This window comes from Salvelinus alpinus, chromosome 7, assembly GCF_045679555.1.
Source record: "Salvelinus alpinus chromosome 7, SLU_Salpinus.1, whole genome shotgun sequence".
Taxonomy (NCBI): domain Eukaryota; kingdom Metazoa; phylum Chordata; class Actinopteri; order Salmoniformes; family Salmonidae; genus Salvelinus; species Salvelinus alpinus.
This window is the reverse complement of record NC_092092.1, coordinates 60,215,273-60,235,015: the sequence shown is the minus strand read 5'-3', so window position 1 is coordinate 60,235,015 and position 19,743 is coordinate 60,215,273. Positions and strand designations below refer to the sequence as shown.

The window sequence follows — 19,743 nt, the reverse complement described above, 5'->3', positions numbered from 1 at the left end:
CAACAAAACAAAGGAGATGATCGTGGACTTCAGGAAACAGCAGAGGGAGCAGTCCCCTATCTACATTGACGGGACAGTAGTGGAGAGGGTGGAAAGTTTTAAGTTCCTCGGCGTACACATCACGGACAAACTGAAATGGTCCACCCACACAGATAGCGTGGTGAAGAAGGCGCAGCAGCGCCTCTTCAACCTCAGGAGGCTGAAGAAATTAGTCTTGTCATCAAAAGCACTCACAGACTTTTACAGATGCACAATCGAGAGCATCCTGTTGGGCTGTATCACCGCCTGGTACGGCAGCTGCTCCACCCATAACCGTAAGGATTTCCAGAGGGTAGTGAGGTCTGCACAACGCATCACCGGGTGCAAACTATCTGCCCTCCAGGACACCTACACCACCCGATGTCACAGGAAGGCCAAAAAGATCATCAAGGACATCAACCACCCGAGCCACTGCCTGTTCACCCCGCTATCATCCAGAAGGCGAGGTCAGTATAGGGGACCGAGAGACTGAAAAACAGCTTCTATCTCAAGGCCATCAGACTGTTAAACAGCCATCACTAACATTGAGTGGCTGCTGCCAACATACTAACTCAACTCTATCCACTTTAATAATGGAATAATTGATGTAATCAATTTATCACTAGCCACTTTATATAATGCTTGCATAACCTACATTATTCATCTCATATGTATATACTGTACTTTATACCATCTACTGCATCTTGCCTATGCCGTTCGGGCATCACTCATTCATATATTTTTATGTACATATTCGGGGGGGGGGATGTCATGTCTACTACACCCGCTCCTTCCCACCGGCATTTGACGTCGCCGGGATACTAACCACCGGTCCTGGGATCCATCGTTACGCACACTTGGCATCAATCATTATGCACACGTGCACGTCACCATCAGGCACACCTGGACTCTATTACCTCACTTATTACCTCTATATCAGGCACTCCCTTAGGTCCTTTCCTCAGTCAGTATTGTTTGTCTTTCATGTCTATACGCTACTCTTGTTTGTTATATTGTTCGATGTTCCATTTATTATTAAACTCACCACCTGCACTTGCTTTCCGACTCCCAGCGTATACGTTACAGCCCGTGTTAGGCTACAAACTATCCAAATTATCCACACATAATTTCAACCGCCGTAGTCCTATAGCATTCCAAAATATGAAATCCCTAACACACACAATATGCTCCATCCAAACTCAAATATGACATTAAAAATACATTTCAAAGCCACAGACAAGGCCTGTAATTTAGAATCATTTGTGCACCATTCTGGCATACAAATCGACAAAAACACCCAATAATTATATAGATTAGCATAAGAAAACGGTATTCCACAAAAACATGATAAACTCTCTACCTACAAAATGTACGTGCAATCCAACCATCCACACTCGTTTCTGCAGTGAAATGGCACCAAAGCTTTCTGAATGAAATCACCAGGGGTGGAGTACTGTATATTACCTTCCTCTGCTGGTGAACAGCGACATTTTGTGCATCCCTACGAAACTATTATTTGATAGTGTGCTAAACACATTTTAATCAAAGTTGCTGGTAGACTGTATGCTTGCTTGATCAAACATTGGAAACAGGTATGCCACCCAGCATAAGCGAAAAACCAACTAAAAACCATGGAAAAATAAAACAACACATTTCAAATAAAATAAAATCGTAAACTCTGCACAGGCTAGGCCTACACTTATGTGAAAAATAAAAAAATGCATTACAAAATAGGTAGATCTAGAGTCTAAAATATATTTTTTTCTAAAATGCACATGGAAGTTGCACTGTCATTTTGTAATCTGGAACTCATCAGTACAATCCACAAAAACAGTGAGTAGAACTGACAACAGGAAAGTAATAGCCTCGTGACAAACAAGTACTCGGAAGAAGCCCTAACGCCTTTACAACAGAAACCGAACACACCAGCACCACAGACAGCGACATCCGCTACTGCTCAAAGAAAAGCGCCCTACTTTTCTCATCATAGTATAGTCCAACAGAGCTTTGTCTATTTTTCTCTTTTGCAATGCCATCCAAGTAGGCCAACAAACTGATTCCAAATACAACCAGCGTATCATATGTTTTGTAACATAAACATTTTGCAGTAGGCTAATCGTAAAAAATGAATAGGTTAATTTATCAATCCTACAAAATGTGTTGAACCACAATTCATATAATCTGCAAAATGTCGGCATTGAAATGAAGGTGCTGAATTGATAACATAATAGATTGCACCATAATGTTTGGAGCTACGTTTAGTTGTTTAAACAGTGGCAGAGAAAACAGACGTTATGATAGAACCGTGGGAATAGTATTTTTTATCCTGAACAAAATTACTTTGTAAAAAAACTACCTGCAGTTGTAAAACACCTGCCACAGAGCCTCTAGAGTTATAACGCATGTCTGTTAAAATAAAGGCCTACCTCTGGGGATCCCTCGGAATCGCGAAAGTCTTCAGCAAATTCAGTTGTAGTTTTTCTCAGTGTCTGGTCCAAGGGCATCGTGTTGTCATTGTAAGATGTAACAAACTTGAAGTCACTTGTGCGCGATCCCGTTGTCAGGTATGCGTCATAATTGTAAGTGCTGCGGAGAGTTCCAGCGCCATCCACCTCTGCGTAGTTGGGAGGGAGATACGCGCTGGGGATGGCGACCGCTCCGTCAAACAACAGTCTGGGCTTTCTCCTGCGGCAAAACCTCACGGCCAGGATGACAATAATGAAGGTGAGGAAAAAGGTGGAGACGGACACCAGCGCGATGATCAGATAAGAGGTGAGTTTGGAATTGTTTTCATCATAAGAGATATCTTTCAGTTCTGGCACTTCAGCCAAGTTATCAGAAATCACCAAATACATGCTACAGGTGGCAGAGAGAGAGGGCTGTCCGTTATCTTTCACTGACACAATGAGGTTCTGTTTCATGCTGTCAGATTCAGAAATGTCCCGCTGTGTCCTGATCTCTCCGCTGTGGAGACCAATAGTGAAAAGTCCCGGATCAGTCGATTTGACCACATGATAGGACAGCCAGGCGTTCTGCCCGGAGTCCGCGTCCACCGCAATCACCTTGGAAACCAGAGAGCCCCCGTGCGCAGCTTTGGGTACCAGCTCCGTCATGAAGGAGTTTCCCTCCGGGGCGGGGTATAGTATCTGAGGAGAGTTGTCATTCACATCCGTTATGAACACACTGACCGTGACGTTGCTGCTGAGCGGAGGAGAACCGTTGTCTCTGGCCACCACGTGGACTTTAAAACTCCTGAATTGCTCATAATCAAACGACCTCACAGCGTGGATCACCCCCGTGTCTCCGTTAACGGATAAAAACGAGGACACTTGGACACCGTTCACCTCACCAGGTAAGAGAGAATAAATAACTGTACCGTTCTGTCTCCAGTCTGGGTCTCGTGCAGTAACGGAACACACGGAAGAACCAGGTTTGTTATTTTCAGTCACTAGGGCTTTATAGGACTGTTCCTCAAACACAGGTGGGTTGTCGTTGACGTCAGCTACAGATAACTGAACACTTTTAGAGGAGGACTGAGGTGGAGAGCCCTCGTCGGTGGCAGTGATTGTAATGTTGTAATCAGACACTAGTTCCCGGTCCAGTTCGCCCGTGGTCACCAGAGAATAGTAGTTTTTGATTGATGGCACCAGCTTAAAGGGAACGTTTTGCTGAATGGAGCAGCGGACCTGTCGGTTATTCTCAGAGTCTCTATCCTGCACGTTAATGATGCCCACCTCGGTGCCAGGTGACGCGTTCTCAGGTATGGAGTGAGTCAGAGATTTTAGATATAGCTCAGGGGCATTGTCATTTATGTCTGTAATATCTATAATAACTTTACTGTCCGACGAAAGACCAAAGCCATCTTTCCCTTCAATAAAAAGTTCAAATTGTGTTTCTTCTTCATAATCTATTTCTCCTGTCACTCTAATTTCTCCTGTATTCTGGTCCATAGTAAATACATTCCTTGCTGTTTCAGATACTCGACTAAATTCATACGTCACTTCCCCATTCACCCCCTCATCTGCATCCGTAGCAGTCACTGTAACCACTACAGTATCTAAAGGAGAGTTTTCAGGCAGACTGGCTTTATAGACGGCCTGGCTAAACACTGGGGCGTTATCGTTAGCATCCAGTACAGTGACGTGTATGACTACAGTACCTGATCTCTGCGGAGTGCCTCCGTCTACAGCTGTCATCAACAGTTTCAACTCCTGCTGCTCCTCGCGGTCTAAATCTTTGTCCAGAACTAACTCACCGTATTTAATACCAGCATTATTCGTTTGCAAACCCAAAACAAAATTATTATTCCTTTGTAGTACGTAGTTTTGCACTGCGTTTTGTCCAATATCTGCGTCGTGAGCTGCGTTTACACGATAGCGAGCTCCTTTCACAGCGGATTCTCTGATTTCTACCTTAATTAAATCCTTGGGAAATATGGGTGAATTATCGTTTATATCTTGGATATGAAGTGATATATGATGCAACTCAAGTGGACTCTCTAGGACCAATTCGAATTTTAGTATGCATAAAACCTTTTCTCCACAAAGCCCCTCTCTGTCAATCCTCTCCGCAACAATCAGATCTCCGGTACTCAGATGAATGTCACAATAACGTTTTCGGTTTCCTTCAGTATCAACACGGGCCCTACGAGCGGACAGTCTGCTCGCCTCCAGCCCGAGATCCTTGGCTATATTTCCAATCACAGATCCTCGTTTCATCTCCTCCGGAAAATAATAGCTCACGTCTCCATAGGCGGAGTGCAGCGGTGGAAGAAAGAAAGCAAAGCAGAAGACCAGGCCTGACATTGAGAATCCTTTGTTCAGCATCCTTAGACTTCCAACAACATCCATATATATAGTTAACCAGATCGATGTAAGGAGAAAGTATTCCACAAAAAGATCAACATTCACTAGAATCTCAAAACAAAATATGTGCGCAGTCTGACCGTTTACCTCTACTGTTTTCTGCAGTGAAATGACACCAGAGCTTTGTTAATGACAACACAACAATGGGTGGAGATCTGTATCTATTCTACCTCCGCTGGTGAACAGCGACACTATGAGCACCCTTCAGAAATTACACGCTGACATTGGGCTAAGAACATTTTAAAAAAAGTCGCAGATAGACATTATTCATGATCAAACATTGGAGGCATACATGATATATGCCCCCAGCATATGGAGATAACCTAATAAGCACAGTCAGTAGCTCAACTTTAGTTTTAGAAGTTAGAAGCGGACATAACCTGTCGGGTGTCTGGGGGTCCTCCCCCAGAATTGTTTTTGGCATCTAAAGCAAATTTTCTGCATTTCTACACAATCTAATATGACCCACGGCCCTTCTAGCCATCTCTATTTAGAACAACAAAAAGTAATCAAAAATGCCCACAGTCATCAAGATATAGGTAAGAGAGAATTATTTAATATGTTTAAGTGATTGATAAAACTGAACTAGATCAAATGTAATTCAATAATCAATATTGTGCTGCACGTTTAACCAATAGTCTAACAAATGAACAACTCTTTAAAAAAATAAAGTACAAAGACTTAACTTCTTTATTAAGACATCTTCATATCACATTTCAGCCCAAGCCTCCTCCATGCCCAATCCTCACCATTCTAGTCAATAACAAAATTCTCTCCCCAACACAATTTTCTTCACAGATTTTTTTGTTTAATTTCCAAGGGAAAGGTTTGGAAACAAGTAAAAAAAAAAATATATATATATATATATATATATATATATATACACTGCTCAAAAAAATAAAGGGAACACTTAAACAACACAATGTAACTCCAAGTCAATCACACTTCTGTGAAATCAAACTGTCCACTTAGGAAGCAACAATGATTGACAATAAATTTCACATGCTGTTGTGCAAATGGAATAGACAACAGGTGGAAATTATAGGCAATTAGCAAGACACCCCCAATAAAGGAGTGGTTCTGCAGGTGGTGACCACAGACCACTTCTCAGTTCCCATGCTTCCTGGCTGATGTTTTGGTCACTTTTGAATGCTGGTGGTGCTTTCACTCTAGTGGTAGCATGAGACGGAGTCTACAACCCACACAAGTGGCTCAGGTAGTGCAGCTCATCCAGGATGGCACATCAATGCGAGCTGTGGCAAGAAGGTTTGCTGTGTCTGTCAGCGTAGTGTCCAGAGCATGGAAGCGCTACCAGGAGACAGGCCAGTACATCAGGAGACGTGGAGGAGGCCGTAGGAGGTCAACAACCCAGCAGCAGGACCGCTACCTCCGCCTTTGTGCAAGGAAGAGCACTGCCAGAGCCCTGCAAAATGACCTCCAGCAGGCCACAAATGTGCATGTGTCTGCTCAAACGGTCAGAAACAGACTCCATGAGGGTGGTATGAGGGCCCGACGTCCACAGGTGGGGGTTGTGCTTACAGCCCAACACCGTGCAGGACGTTTGGCATTTGCCAGAGAACACCAAGATTGGCAAATTCGCCACTGGCGCCCTGTGCTCTTCACAGATGAAAGCAGGTTCACACTGAGCACATGTGACAGACGTGACAGTCTGGAGACGCCGTGGAGAACGTTCTGCTGCCTGCAACATCTTCCAGCATGACCGGTTTGGCGGTGGGTCAGTCATGGTGTGGGGTGGCATTTCTTTGGGGGGCCGCACAGCCCTCCATGGGCTCGCCAGAGGTAGCCTGACTGCCATTAGGTACCGAGATGAGATCCTCAGACCCCTTGTGAGACCATATGCTGGTGCGGTTGGCCCTGGGTTCCTCCTAATGCAAGACCATGCTAGACCTCATGTGGCTGGAGTGTGTCAGCAGTTTCTGCAAGAGGAAGGCATTGATGCTATGGACTGGCCCGCCCGTTCCCCAGACCTGAATCCAATTGAGCACATCTGGGACATCATGTCTCGCTCCATCCACCAACGCCACGTTGCACCACAGACTGTCCAGGAGTTGGCGGATGCTTTAGTCCAGGTCTGGGAGGAGATCCCTCAGGAGACCATCCGCCACCTCATCAGGAGCATGCCCAGGCATTGTAGGGAGGTCATACAGGCACGTGGAGGCCACACACACTACTGAGCCTCATTTTGACTTGTTTTAAGGACATTACATCAAAGTTGGATCAGCCTGTAGTGTGGTTTTCCACTTTAATTGTGTGTGTGACTCCAAATCCAGACCTCCATGGGTTGATAAATTTGATTTCCATTGATAATGTTTGTGTGATTTTGTTGTCAGCACATTCAACTATGTAAAGAAAAAAGTATTTAATAAGAATAGTTCATTCATTCAGATCTAGGATGTGTTATTTTAGTGTTCCCTTTATTTTTTTGAGCAGTGTATATATAACACATCCACCTACACATATACTGTACATTAACACACAGAAACAACACATCCTCCATATAATTAATCTCATAGCCCTAATAGTACTGTAGAGTTCATTTTACTTGCACACAATATAGCTGGGTAGCCCCGTCCTGCCCCTAGTGGTCCACCACCCTGCAGCCCCCAACCCAACACACCCCACTCAGGTTTAGGATCTTAGTGAAAAATTCATTATTGGTTTCAGGTGTGTTAGGCCAAGGCCAGAGAGACAACCAACAGGATGGCAGATCCCCAGGGCCAGGACTGAGCTGCCCATCAGCTAGGGATAGCCTAAATAGGTATCTCCCCTGACGTGGGCATGTTTTCAATACCGACTCCTTTTGTCATACAGTATTCCATAGAAGTCATTCAGACCTTATAAAAGTTGCCCAGTATACCCTTAATCTGGTAATAAATCACATCTAATGACACATAACCTGATATTTCTGCGATCTATTGTGACATTGTGGGAGGATAACCAACCTTCCAATTAATGGCAATGCATTTCTTAGCCGTTACAAATGCTAGGTTATACAGTTTCCATAACAAATGCATATAGGTCCTCTTTTGTGCTTTACACCTCCAGCACAGGAATGACATTTCTGAGTGCACATTATTCAGTTTCACTCGGATATAGTACGTTCTATGAAAGGTCTTAAACTGCAGTCATTTATGTCTGAGTTTATATGACTGGACATTTAAACATAACTATCCATTCATGATCATCAATAGCTTTTCCCAGGTCTTCCTCACGTCTTTCAACCCTTGATACAGCTGAAATCAACTTTAGACGATTGTCAGACTGCCTTAAAATAGTTTAAATCTTTCTGGCTTGTCCAGTGTTTGCTGCACAGAGTGAATAAAGTGTTGTGTCTGCAAAACTTCACCTCAGCTTCATCACAGACTGGTCATTCCTGGCTGCCTGACCCTGCTGAGACCCCTGTCACCATCTGATCCTGCTAAGATGAGGCATGACAAAGAATTACCTTGGTGTACATTTCTACATTATTTTATACAAGAATATAATCAATCGTTCAATAATTGAAATGACCATTATTCCCAGATCACAGACTGTAACTTTAAGATGCTGTCCTGTAGCTACTGTAGGTCTACCAATCAATTCAAGATGGAATTTTATATCATTCACTGATATTGTTAATATACCGCAAATTCACCTGACCTCCGTAGACTTGTCTTCCCTCTTTGTCTGACCCTGCTGGGACACCTGTCACCATCTGATCCTCCTCAGACATGATGAGCACAGTGTTGTGTCCTGACTGTGCACCACGACAGTGAAGCCTGTAGAGCTGTTTATTACTGTGTCAGTGTGAAAAGTAGGGAATTAGCTAGGGAAAGTTATAGATCAATAAAACGTTACATTGCTCTAATTGCTCTAATAAAAAGTCACATTGAGCTGAAAAAACGTCAGAATGTCGATCTACAATCATTTGCCCGCTGGATTCATCGTTTGATTCAGGTCTAGTGTGATTGTGGTAAAAATAATAGCTAACGTTAGTGAGCTAGTTAGTTCGCTAATGTTAGACAACATTTGGCTAGCTCTCTCTAGCTAACGATACTTCAACTGGTGAAAGATAGCCAAGTTCATTTACATCTGTTGAAACGGGACAAAACTAAATCTACAAAACATTTCCATACACACAACAGCTGCTAGATATGCAGTGGCATGTATTCATGGATGCCAAGTGAAGACAAAATAAATTGACCAATATTATAGTTTTTTTTTACATTTAAAATAATGTATCTTTCGTCTCTCTGTGTTTTTGTAATTTTACTTCAATTTGCAAGAGGCTGAACGTATCTCACCGGAGAAAGCATCTGAGCGAGCAAAACAGCGCCCCTCTGTCTTTGTATGTGTAGGCCATCTAACTGATGCTGTCTGGTCATAAATAGTATGACATTGTTGCGGCCCGTAGAATTGAATGCAAGGGAAGCCAGCGAGCATTTGGCCTCCCTTGATAAAAAAAAGTTTAAAATAATAGCCAATCAGCGTTGAGCTAAACTGATTGAGCTCAACTGTGAATGGTCCTGGCGCATCAAAAAAAATCCAGTTTGGATTTGGTTTCAATCCTTTTACATTCTATCAAGAGAAATATGTAATTGACAGAAACAACTTGAATTGTTGCATCTCATTGTGTGTGTTGTTGTCCTCCGGTGGCCAGCTAGCTAGCTAAAATTGGCCCTTTCATAAATTAGCAATGGATGGAGACAGGGATTTGAACTTGTGGTTTTACTTAGTTATCCGTTCTGGCCAATGATTATAACTGCTATTCTGATCTAACCACAAATTCGTACATTGTGCACCTGGACTGAGAGGATGGAAGTTCAATACGTAGTTAGATGTAGAAGGCTAATGTTAACTAGCTAACGTTGCCCATGAAAATAAGTTAGGCTAGCGAGCAAGCATTTTTGCCAGGTAGACTAGGACAAGAAAAAATAAAAGCGTGTACTGTATGACAGAGTCATAGACCGTTTTGTCAACATGAAAGAGATGAGGAGGGCATTGGCTTTTTTCTACTAGTAGGGTGAGTCAACATGTTTTTTCAACTTGCACGAACACACACACAGAAATCAGAACCCACACACACACACACACACACAGAAATCAGAACCATGGACAGCCACATCATATTTAGCTTACGTTGATTGGACTAAATAGTTTTTGGTATCGTTTAGTTGTCACTGTGTTAGACTAAGCAGAGGTGATTTGATGATGTTGAAGTTGAAATGGTGCTGGAATAGTGGAGGCTGTTCCTGTCTTCTTCTTGCAGTAACTCTCCATGGTTCTAAATCAATAGTTGTCTCGTGGTCTGAAAATGTTGGACACATGAACTTGCTTGACCATGCTGTAGGTCATGTTACTGTTTGTTACATGCAATATGCTTTGTGGACTTCGGACAGAGGTTGCTCTCTGGTTTTGTGATAAAACCAAGATGTGGTTGAATTTACTATGCCACCGTGTCTTCTTATTGTCTCGGCCTTACGCCTATATATCATGGTCACAAGACATATGAACTAACAGATTATAGAGCAAACAACACAATTATCACAACACAAAGATTGTAATATGGCTTTCCATCTGGCTTGGCTTCCCCAGTGATTTTACCTACGCACCGCTAGTGGCTTATGAGGTGGCTTTGGTACACTGTAAGACTTTTCTGTCATTTCAACAGTAAAACCCTGTAGGATGCACAGTGTAATACCATAAATGTGTTTTACAGCATCCGTGGTGTAGATTGAACTGCATGTTGGGTAAAATGCTGAAAATGAACTGTAATTTGGAAGCCTCTTGTAAAAATGACTCTAACATACTGTATTTCAATACAGTAATAGCTTATACACTGTAGATTCAAATGATCCGTTTCAGGCGCCAACCTCATGCTGTCGGGAGAGACACATAAAGCTCAGACGATTTTAGTAAATATCTTCTTGAAGCGCCTATGAAGTGAAATAATATTTTTAGCAGCTGCTGGGTAGGTAAATTGAGTTGTTTATAAGTATATTTATTGTTAGCCAACATTGTATTACCACATGTTTCCTTAGCTAAACTAGCTGGCTAACGTTTGCTAGCTGGCTAGCTAGCTCAAGTTGACAAAATACATTTTGGTCTGCTATAAATTGCTCGTAAATATCTGGCTGTGCGACCTAGAAAAACATCACCCAGAGAATAATGATTGTGATTATAGGCTGCATGCCAGCCCCGGAGTGTCATACAGAATAGACTGAGTGCAGATTCATGACTGCTATGTTTCCACTGTTACTACAGAGAAAATGGCTTGTTTCTAGCAGTTCCAAAAATGACCCATATGTTTTGGGATGGACGGGCCACATTATACACATAAAACACGTTGTGCCGACCTAAGGGGCAGTGCCACTGGTCAGCTGTAGCCTAACACAGTGTCGGCGGTGGAACCTAGTCACGTGGCAAACTCTTTCCCCTCCCAGGATTATACAGCATTTCAAGTAGGATAGCAGCCTACACAAGAAATAACTAATATTGGTAGCCATCTAGATGTCACCGTGGTATATTCTAGTCAATGGGGAGAGCATAAATGTCCAAACCACCGGGACAGTGTCCTCCTTAGCTGTCACAACCCTGTGGGATTCGGTTCACTTGGCTCTCATCTGTTCAACATACATCATCATTTGTCATGCCAGGACTGTCTGTGTAGCCTCTCCCGCCAACCATTTGCTTAATTAAAAAAACATTGTTCCATAATGTTACAGTGTTAGCTAAATCTGTTCACTGTACCAGGAGTTTGCAAACATTTGGTTACACAGCTAGAAAGGGACATGTTGTGAGTGTGGTCAAATAATCTGTGATATTGTGTAGCCTATAGTGATGTTGTATTAGTTAGCTAGGGTTTGAAGTAGATGCATCTATCTTTCTTATTTGTGTTTGTTCAATGCCTCAACTGATTTCATAAACTATGTTGGATATATGTTGTAGGTTTGAATCAACCCAAGATGATGAATCCTGAAGATGGGACAAAGTGCATGACAAGGTGGCCCAGAGGAAGCGAACTGTTTGTTGTCAAGCCCTACCTTGCCGCATTCTCCCAAGAGCTCACTGAGTTTGAATGAAGACCTCTAGTGAGGTAAGTACCCATACACACGACACCAGCTTGATATGTCCCTTGTCCCCTGTCTTTTTACCCACAGAGTAACAGCCCTGGCGCTCTCTGTCTCTCAGTCTATTCTTTCTTTTTCTATGCTTGTCCTAGGGGTGAGATGAGCTGACTAATCAGAACTGAGGAGGATTGTTACGGAGCCCCATGAGGAACACTGGATGCTGCGCTGACTTCTCTCTCCTGGATGCTCTACTGACCTAACTGTCCTGTTGTGTCTTTTACCACCTCTGAACCCCCTTACCCCGAACAGAGTTGCCCCTGATCATAGATTGGGATGCATTATAACCTAGTACGGCAACTCTACCACCGCAGACCGAAAGGAGTTTCAGAGGGTGATACGTGCAGCCGAACGCACCAGGTGTTGCAGGAAGGCCAAGAAGATCATCAGGGACCCCCCACCCGAGCTACGGCCTGTTCAACCCGTTTTCATTACTCAGCGAGGGCAGCACAGGAGCACTAAGGCGAAAACTGGAAGACTGGAAAAAAATATCTAACCCCAGACCATCAAGGCACAGATCTGGGAAGGAAGGGTACCAAAAAATGTCTGCAGCATTGAAGGTCCCCAAGAACAGAGTGGCCTCCATCATTCTTAAATGGAAGAAGTTTGGAACCACCAAGACTCTTCCTAGAGCTGGCCGCCCGGCCAAACTGAGCAATTGAGGGAGAAAGGCCTTGGTCAGGGAGGTGACCAAGAAACCAATGGTCACTCTGACAGAGCTCCAGAGTTCCTCTGTTGAGATGGGGGGCAAGGACTGGGAGACTGGTCAGAATCGAGGGAAAGATGAACGGAACAAAGCACAGAGAGATCCTTGATGAAAACCTGATCCAGAGCGCTCAGGCCATCAGACTGAGGCGATGGTTCACCTTCCAACAGGACAACGGCCCTAAGCACCCAGCCAAGACAATGCAGGAATGGCTTTGGGACAAGTCCCCAATGTCCTTGAGTGACCCAGCCAGAGCCCAAATTGAACCCAACCGAACATCTCTGGAGAGACCTGAAAATAGCTGTGCAGCAATGTTTTTCCTTTTGTGTTATTGACTGTAGGTTTGTTTATTCCATGTGTAACTGTGTTGTTGTTTGTGTCGCACTGCTTTGCTTTATCTTGGCCAGGTCGCAGTTGTAAATGAGAACTTGTTCTCAACTGGCCTACCTGCTTAAATAAAGGTGGGGGGAAAAGCACAAACCAGATGGGATGGCGTATCGTTGCAGAATGTGGTGGTAGCCATGCTGGTTAAGTGTGCCTTGAATTCTGAATAAATCACTGACAGTGTCACCAGCAAAGCACTCCCACACCATCACACCTCTTCCTCCATGCTTCACGGTGGGAACCACACATGCAGAGATCATCCGTTCACCTACTCTGCGTCTCACAAAGACATGTCGGTTGGAACCAACATTCTCAAATTTGGACTCATCAGACCAAAGGACAGATTTCCACAGGTCTAATGTCCATTGCTCATGTTTCTTGGCCCAAGCAACTCTCTTCTTATTATTGGTGTCCTTTAGTACTGGTTTCTTTGCAGCAATTTGACCATGAAGGCCTGATTCACGCAGTCTCCTCTGAACAGTTGATGTTGAGATGTGTTGAGATGTGTCTGTTACTTGAACTCTGTGAAGCATTTATTTGGGCTGCAATCTGAGGTGCAGTTAACTCTAATTAACTTATCCTTTGCAGCAGAGGTAACTCTGGGTCTTCCTTTCCTGTGGCGGTCCTCATGAGAGCCAGTTTCATTATATTTCTTGAAATGCTCCTCATTAATTGACCTTCATGTCTTAAAGTAATGATGGACTGTCATTTATCTTTGCTTATTTGAGCTGTTCTCACCATAATATGGACTTGGTCTTTTACAAAATAGGGCTATCTTCTGTGTACCACCCCTAACTTGTCACAACACAACTGATTGGCTCAAATGCATTAAGAAGGAAAGACATTCCACAAATTCCACAGGCACACCTGTTCATTGAAATGCATTCCAGGTGACTACCTCATGAAGCTGGTTGAGAGAATGCCAAGAGTGTGCAAAGCTGTCATCAAGGCAAATGGTGGCTACTTTAAAGAATCTAAAATATATAATATATTTTGATTTGTTTAACACTTTTTTGGTTACTACATGATTCCATATGGGTTATTTAATAGTTTTGATGTCTTCACTATTATTCTACAATGTATTTACATTTACATTTACATTTAAGTCATTTAGCAGACGCTCTTATCCAGAGCGACTTACAAATTGGTGCATTCACCTTATGATATCCAGTGGAACAACCACTTTACAATAGTGCATCTAACTCTTTTAAGGGGGGGGGGGTTAGAAGGATTACTTTATCCTATCCTAGGTATTCCTTAAAGAGGTGGGGTTTCAGGTGTCTCCGGAAGGTGGTGATTGACTCCGCTGACCTGGCGTCGTGAGGGAGTTTGTTCCACCATTGGGGTGCCAGAGCAGCGAACAGTTTATGAATGTGAATGTGAATGTAGAAAATAGTAAAAATAAAGAAAAACCCTGGAATGAGTAGGTGACTCCAAAATGTTTAATGGTACTGTATATACAATATATTTAACCCCAATATTTCTTGCTTCAACTGAAGAGGTCAAAACAATAATCTAAGAGGCTACATGACCAATTACATCAAACATGGAGCCTATCGACTTGCCTATACAGTGTCAAAAATGTCCCTGTAAATTTACAGATTCATACTGTCAGCAGAGTTGTCAGGCAAATACTGAAATGTTAAGTGCTTTACAGTATACAATATGCAATATTGTATACTGTAACACAGCTAATATATAATTACAGTAATTTGCTCTGTTGCCAGTATAATGCTGTACATGTACAGCATGTTACTGTAATCCGTTTTATGGTACAATACTCTTACGGTAATATTTTTATGGTAATTGTAATGAATTAACGGATGGATGGTTGAATTAATGAATTAAATTAATTGAGGGGAGGCAGGGTTTGTATTTTACAGTAATTTAGTGTAATTCCATGGGATTGGTGCAAGCAGGTTGGCTGATACGTAATGTGATTTCATATTACAGGGTATCAAATATATATAAATAATTGGTGTTTAAAATCACTTGCACTTAACAAAGACTTCCAAATGTTCAGTGACTACAGGGAAAAACAGACCAAGAACATAACAAATACTCAACCATTAAAGGTTAGATGCTTGCTGCCACTCCAATCTGTCCCCTATACATATTGAATTGTTGTGGCACTACTACCACATATGTGTTAATTTGGTACACCACTCTCACTCACGGGTGCAACAAATGTCGCATCTTACAAGGCACGCCTCAAAATATGTTAATGAGCCAGAATCAACCATACCCAATACTGGAAAAAAGTTTTTGGTCGATCCAAAAATATGGTAGGGTAATATATTCTTTGTGGTGGACTTATAGTACCATTTTAAATACAGTACTTCTTTACAGTAACGTACTGTTAAACCAATGATTCATTGGAATTGACGGTATCATTTACCAGTTACTGTCACGATTGTCATTATGAAAGGACCAAGGTGCAGCATGGTAGGCGTACATTTTCCTTTAATAAATGAACACCGAACAAAAACAACAAACTACCAAACGAAACGTGAAGGTAATAATAGTGCTGACATGCAACTATCCATAGACAAGATCCCACAAACCACAAAGGGGAAATGGCTGCCTAAATGTGATCCCCAATCAGAGACAACGATAAACAGCTGCCTATGATTGGTAACCATAACAGGCCAACACAGACACACAAACACCTAGATGACCCACCCTATTCACACCCCGACCCAACCAACATAGAGAATAAAAAGCTCTCTATGGTCAGGGCGTGACAGTTACGCCTAAATTCACCCAGAGTGCATTGCGATTCACGACTATTTGCTGTAAATAATGAACATGGTACATTCTGTTAGTTTTATTGTATAATATTGTAAAAACAACAATGTATGTATCCAAAGAAAGGTTTCATTACCACACTGATTCAAACCCCACAGTATATTATGTGACTGTGTGTGTGAGGTGGGTGTTGGGGGAGAGAGAGACAAAGAGAGAGAGAGGGAGATGGATTTAAAAATGGGATTGGGCACAATCTTAGATATATGATCAAGGGCAAATCTATTCAGAGTAAGAGGGTTCAGAGTCTGAGCTTTATGCATGCAACCCAAAGCATGAGGTTGGCGCCTGAAACTGAAAATGGTCATCTACAGTTGGCATGAAGTATTATTTTTAAGAAATATGTTTTACTGGACGGTTCAAATTACAATTAATAACAATATTTTCCAGCATTTTACCCATAATGCAGTGCAACCTACAGCATGTATTATGTCAAACACATTAAACAACCATGTGTTTATTTACTGTTGAAATTATAGAAGGGACTAGCAGTGTATAAACATGGGATAATGATGTACTGCCATGAAATAGGTGATTGTCTCAAGGGAAAAAATAATTGTACAACGTATCGTAGGACTATTTTTGTTTACAATAAAGGCCTACCTCTGGGGGGGACCCGTTGGAATCGTCAAGTTCTTCAGCAAAGTCTGTTGGAGTTTTTCTCAGAGCCTGGTCCGCGGGCAGAGTGTTGTCGTTGTAAGATGTGACGAACTTGAAGTCACTTGTGCGCGATCCCGTTGTCAGGTATGCGTCATAATTGTAAGTGCTGCGGAGAGTTCCCGCGCCATCCCCCTCTGCGTAGTTGGGAGGGAGATACGCGCTGGGGATGGCGACCGCTCCATCAAACAACAGTCTGGGCTTTCTCCTACGGCAAAACCTCACGGCCAGGATGACAATAATGAAGGTGAGGAAAAAGGTGGAGACGGACACCAGCGCGATGATCAGATAAGAGGTGAGTTTGGAATTGTTCTCATCATAAGAGACATCTTTCAGTTCCGGCACTTCAGCCAAGTTATCAGAAATCACTAAATACATTGTACAGGTGGCAGAGAGAGAGGGCTGTCCGTTATCTTTCACTGACACAATGAGGTTCTGTTTCATGCTGTCAGATTCAGAAATGTCCCGCTGTATCCTGATCTCTCCACTGTGGAGACCAATAGTGAAAAGTCCCTGAACAGTGGATTTGACTATATGATAGGACAGCCAGGCGTTCTGGCCGGAGTCCGCGTCCACCGCTATCACCTTGGAAACCAGAGAGCCCCCGTGCGTAGCTTTGGGGACCAGCTCGGTCATGAATGAGTTCCGCTCCGGGGCGGGGTATAGTATCTGAGGAGAGTTGTCATTCACATCCGTTATGAACACACTGACCGTGACATTACAGCTGAGTGGAGGAGAACCGTTGTCTCTGGCCACCACGTGGACCTTAAAACTCCTGAACTGCTCGTAATCAAACGACCTCACAGCGTGGATCACCCCCGTGTCTCCGTTAACGGATAAAAACGAGGACACTGCGACACCGTTCACCTCACCAGGTAAGAGAGAATAAATCACTGTTCCATTCTGTCTCCAGTCTGGGTCCCGTGCAGTAATGGAACACACGGAGGCACCGGGTTTGTTATTTTCAGTCACGTGGGCGCTATATGACTGTTCCTCAAACACAGGTGGGTTGTCGTTGACGTCAGCTACAGATAACGGAACACTTTTAGAGGAGGACAGAGGTGGAGAGCCCTCGTCGGTGGCAGTGATTGTAATGTTGTAATCAGACACTAGTTCACGGTCCAGTTCACCTGTGGTCACCAGAGAATAATAGTTTTTGATTGATGGCACCAGTTTAAAAGGAAGGTCTTGCTGAATGGAGCAGCGGACCTGTCGGTTATTCTCAGAGTCTCTATCCTGCACGTTAATGATGCCCACCTCTGTACCAGGAGACGCGTTCTCAGGTATGGGATTAGTCAGAGATTGTATATAAATCGAAGGGTTATTGTCATTAACTTCTGTGATGTCTATTATGACTTTGACATATGATGCTAACCCTAAACCATCCTTTGCTTTGATGCGCAGTTCAAAATATGACATTTCTTCAAAATCAATTGTGCCGATCACTCTAATTTCTCCAGTCTTCCGGTCGATAGAAAATAATTTGTCATCTTCCTCTGACACATGAGCGAAGTCATAGGTAACTTCCCCATTCACTCCGTCATCTGCATCCTTAGCACTCACTGTAACCACTACAGTATCTAAAGGAGAGTTTTCAGGCAGACTGGCTTTATAGACGGCCTGGCTAAACACTGGGGCGTTATCGTTAGCATCCAGTACAGTGACGTGTATGACTACAGTACCTGATCTCTGCGGAGAGCCTCCGTCTAGAGCTGTAAGCAATACTTTTATTTCATTGCTTTGTTCACGATCAAGCTCTTTCTCTAGAACAAGCTCCACAGTATGACTATCAACCGTCAATAGGAAATTGTCATTTTTTTGTAAAGTGTACCTTTGCACTGCATTCTGCCCTACATCTGCATCGTGTGCCTGATCAAGTAAAAAACGAGCGTCTTTATCTGCTGATTCGCTCATTTCAATTTTAATCACTTCGTCCTTAAATTGCGGAGAATTATCATTTATATCTTGAACATGAAGACTAATACGTTGCAGCTCCAAAGGATTCTCCAATACAAGTTCTTGTTTTAAAACACACGAAACCTTCTTGCCACAAAGCCCCTCTCTGTCAATTCTCTCCGCAACAATCAGATCTCCGGTACTCAGATTAATGTCACAGTAACGTTTACGGTTCCCATCGGTATCAACACGGGCCTTACGAGCGGAAAGTCTGCTCGCCTCCAGCCCGAGATCCTTGGCTATATTTCCAATAACAGATCCGCGTTTCATCTCCTCCGGAAAAGAATAGCTCACGTCTCCATAGGCGGAGTGCAGCGGTAGAAGAAAGAAAGCAACGCAGCAGACCAGGCCTGTCACCGAGATTGCTTTGTGACCCATCCTGGGATTAAATCGCCAAAACACAATATAGACTTGATAATACAATGTAAACAAATAGTATTCCACAAAAAGATTCAGCTTGATGAAAATAATATCCTCAAAATGTTCAAGCAATCTGACCGTCTCCAGTCTTTTCCGCAGCTTAATGGCACCAGAACACCCGAGCCTTGTAACAACACCAGTGGGTGGAGAACTGGATCTATCCAAACACAGCTGGTGAACAGCGACACTGTCAGTACTCTTCAGAAATTACACATGTCAACATACATTCCTCTATATCTGTATTTCAGGTCAAGTCGTAATAGGAAGCTATATTTGTAGGCTGCATGATTGAATAATGTGCACTAATATAGGCCTACATCTTTTAATTAAACCCTAAATAAATGTAATTCCTTGTTGCAAAATAACCTAATAGAAATACACAGAAAACAACATTAAAAAGCATAAAACATAAACCATAGCATTAAAATCATGCTCACAGCATTGAGGTAAGATTGGTCTAGCTGTAAGGAACACATTAGAAAAGGTTATGACACATCGGGGAGAAAATGTATGGGCTACCTACATAGCAACTGACATGTTATGTTGCTACTTTAGTCGACACACTCGTCAGAATGCACAAACACAAAAACAGAGAGTAGCCTATGGGAAAGAAGGATAGGTGAGGACAGTCAAGTAGCGATGACTCGGTGTAAACCCTACTGGCCTTATGTTGGATTTTCTGCATGTTCACCACCATGGACAGCAACACTGAGGCTCAAGCCGCAAATCAGATACTCTCACACCACTTCTCCACAGACAGTACTTTTTATTTTCTAACCTTTTTCCAAATAAGCCTATTCCAACA

General features: G+C 42.9%; 2 protein-coding genes across 11 annotated transcripts in view; both read right to left on the bottom strand.

Moving 5' to 3' along the window:
• The window catches only part of LOC139581382 (protocadherin gamma-C5-like), a 230,400-nt gene that overhangs the window by 158,148 nt on the left and 52,509 nt on the right, over nucleotides 1-19,743 (bottom strand). The window contains exon 1 of one of the 10 annotated variants that reach the window (XM_071411083.1): nucleotides 2,445-4,994. The exons of the other annotated variants lie outside the window; for them this stretch is intronic. Within the exon in view, the coding sequence (XP_071267184.1) occupies nucleotides 2,445-4,868 (2,424 nt within the window). The 5' untranslated portion in view covers nucleotides 4,869-4,994. Of the gene's footprint in view, nucleotides 1-2,444; nucleotides 4,995-19,743 lie in introns of those variants that run through there. 10 annotated transcript variants of the gene reach the window in all.
• Nucleotides 10,745-18,954, bottom strand: LOC139580263 (protocadherin gamma-A11-like). Its single transcript, XM_071408812.1, has 2 exons — nucleotides 16,509-18,954; nucleotides 10,745-10,762 (listed from the first exon to the last, which is right to left on the bottom strand). Exons 1-2 carry the CDS (start codon nucleotides 18,894-18,896, stop codon nucleotides 10,745-10,747), a joined length of 2,406 nt encoding a protein of 801 aa, XP_071264913.1. The 5' UTR covers nucleotides 18,897-18,954.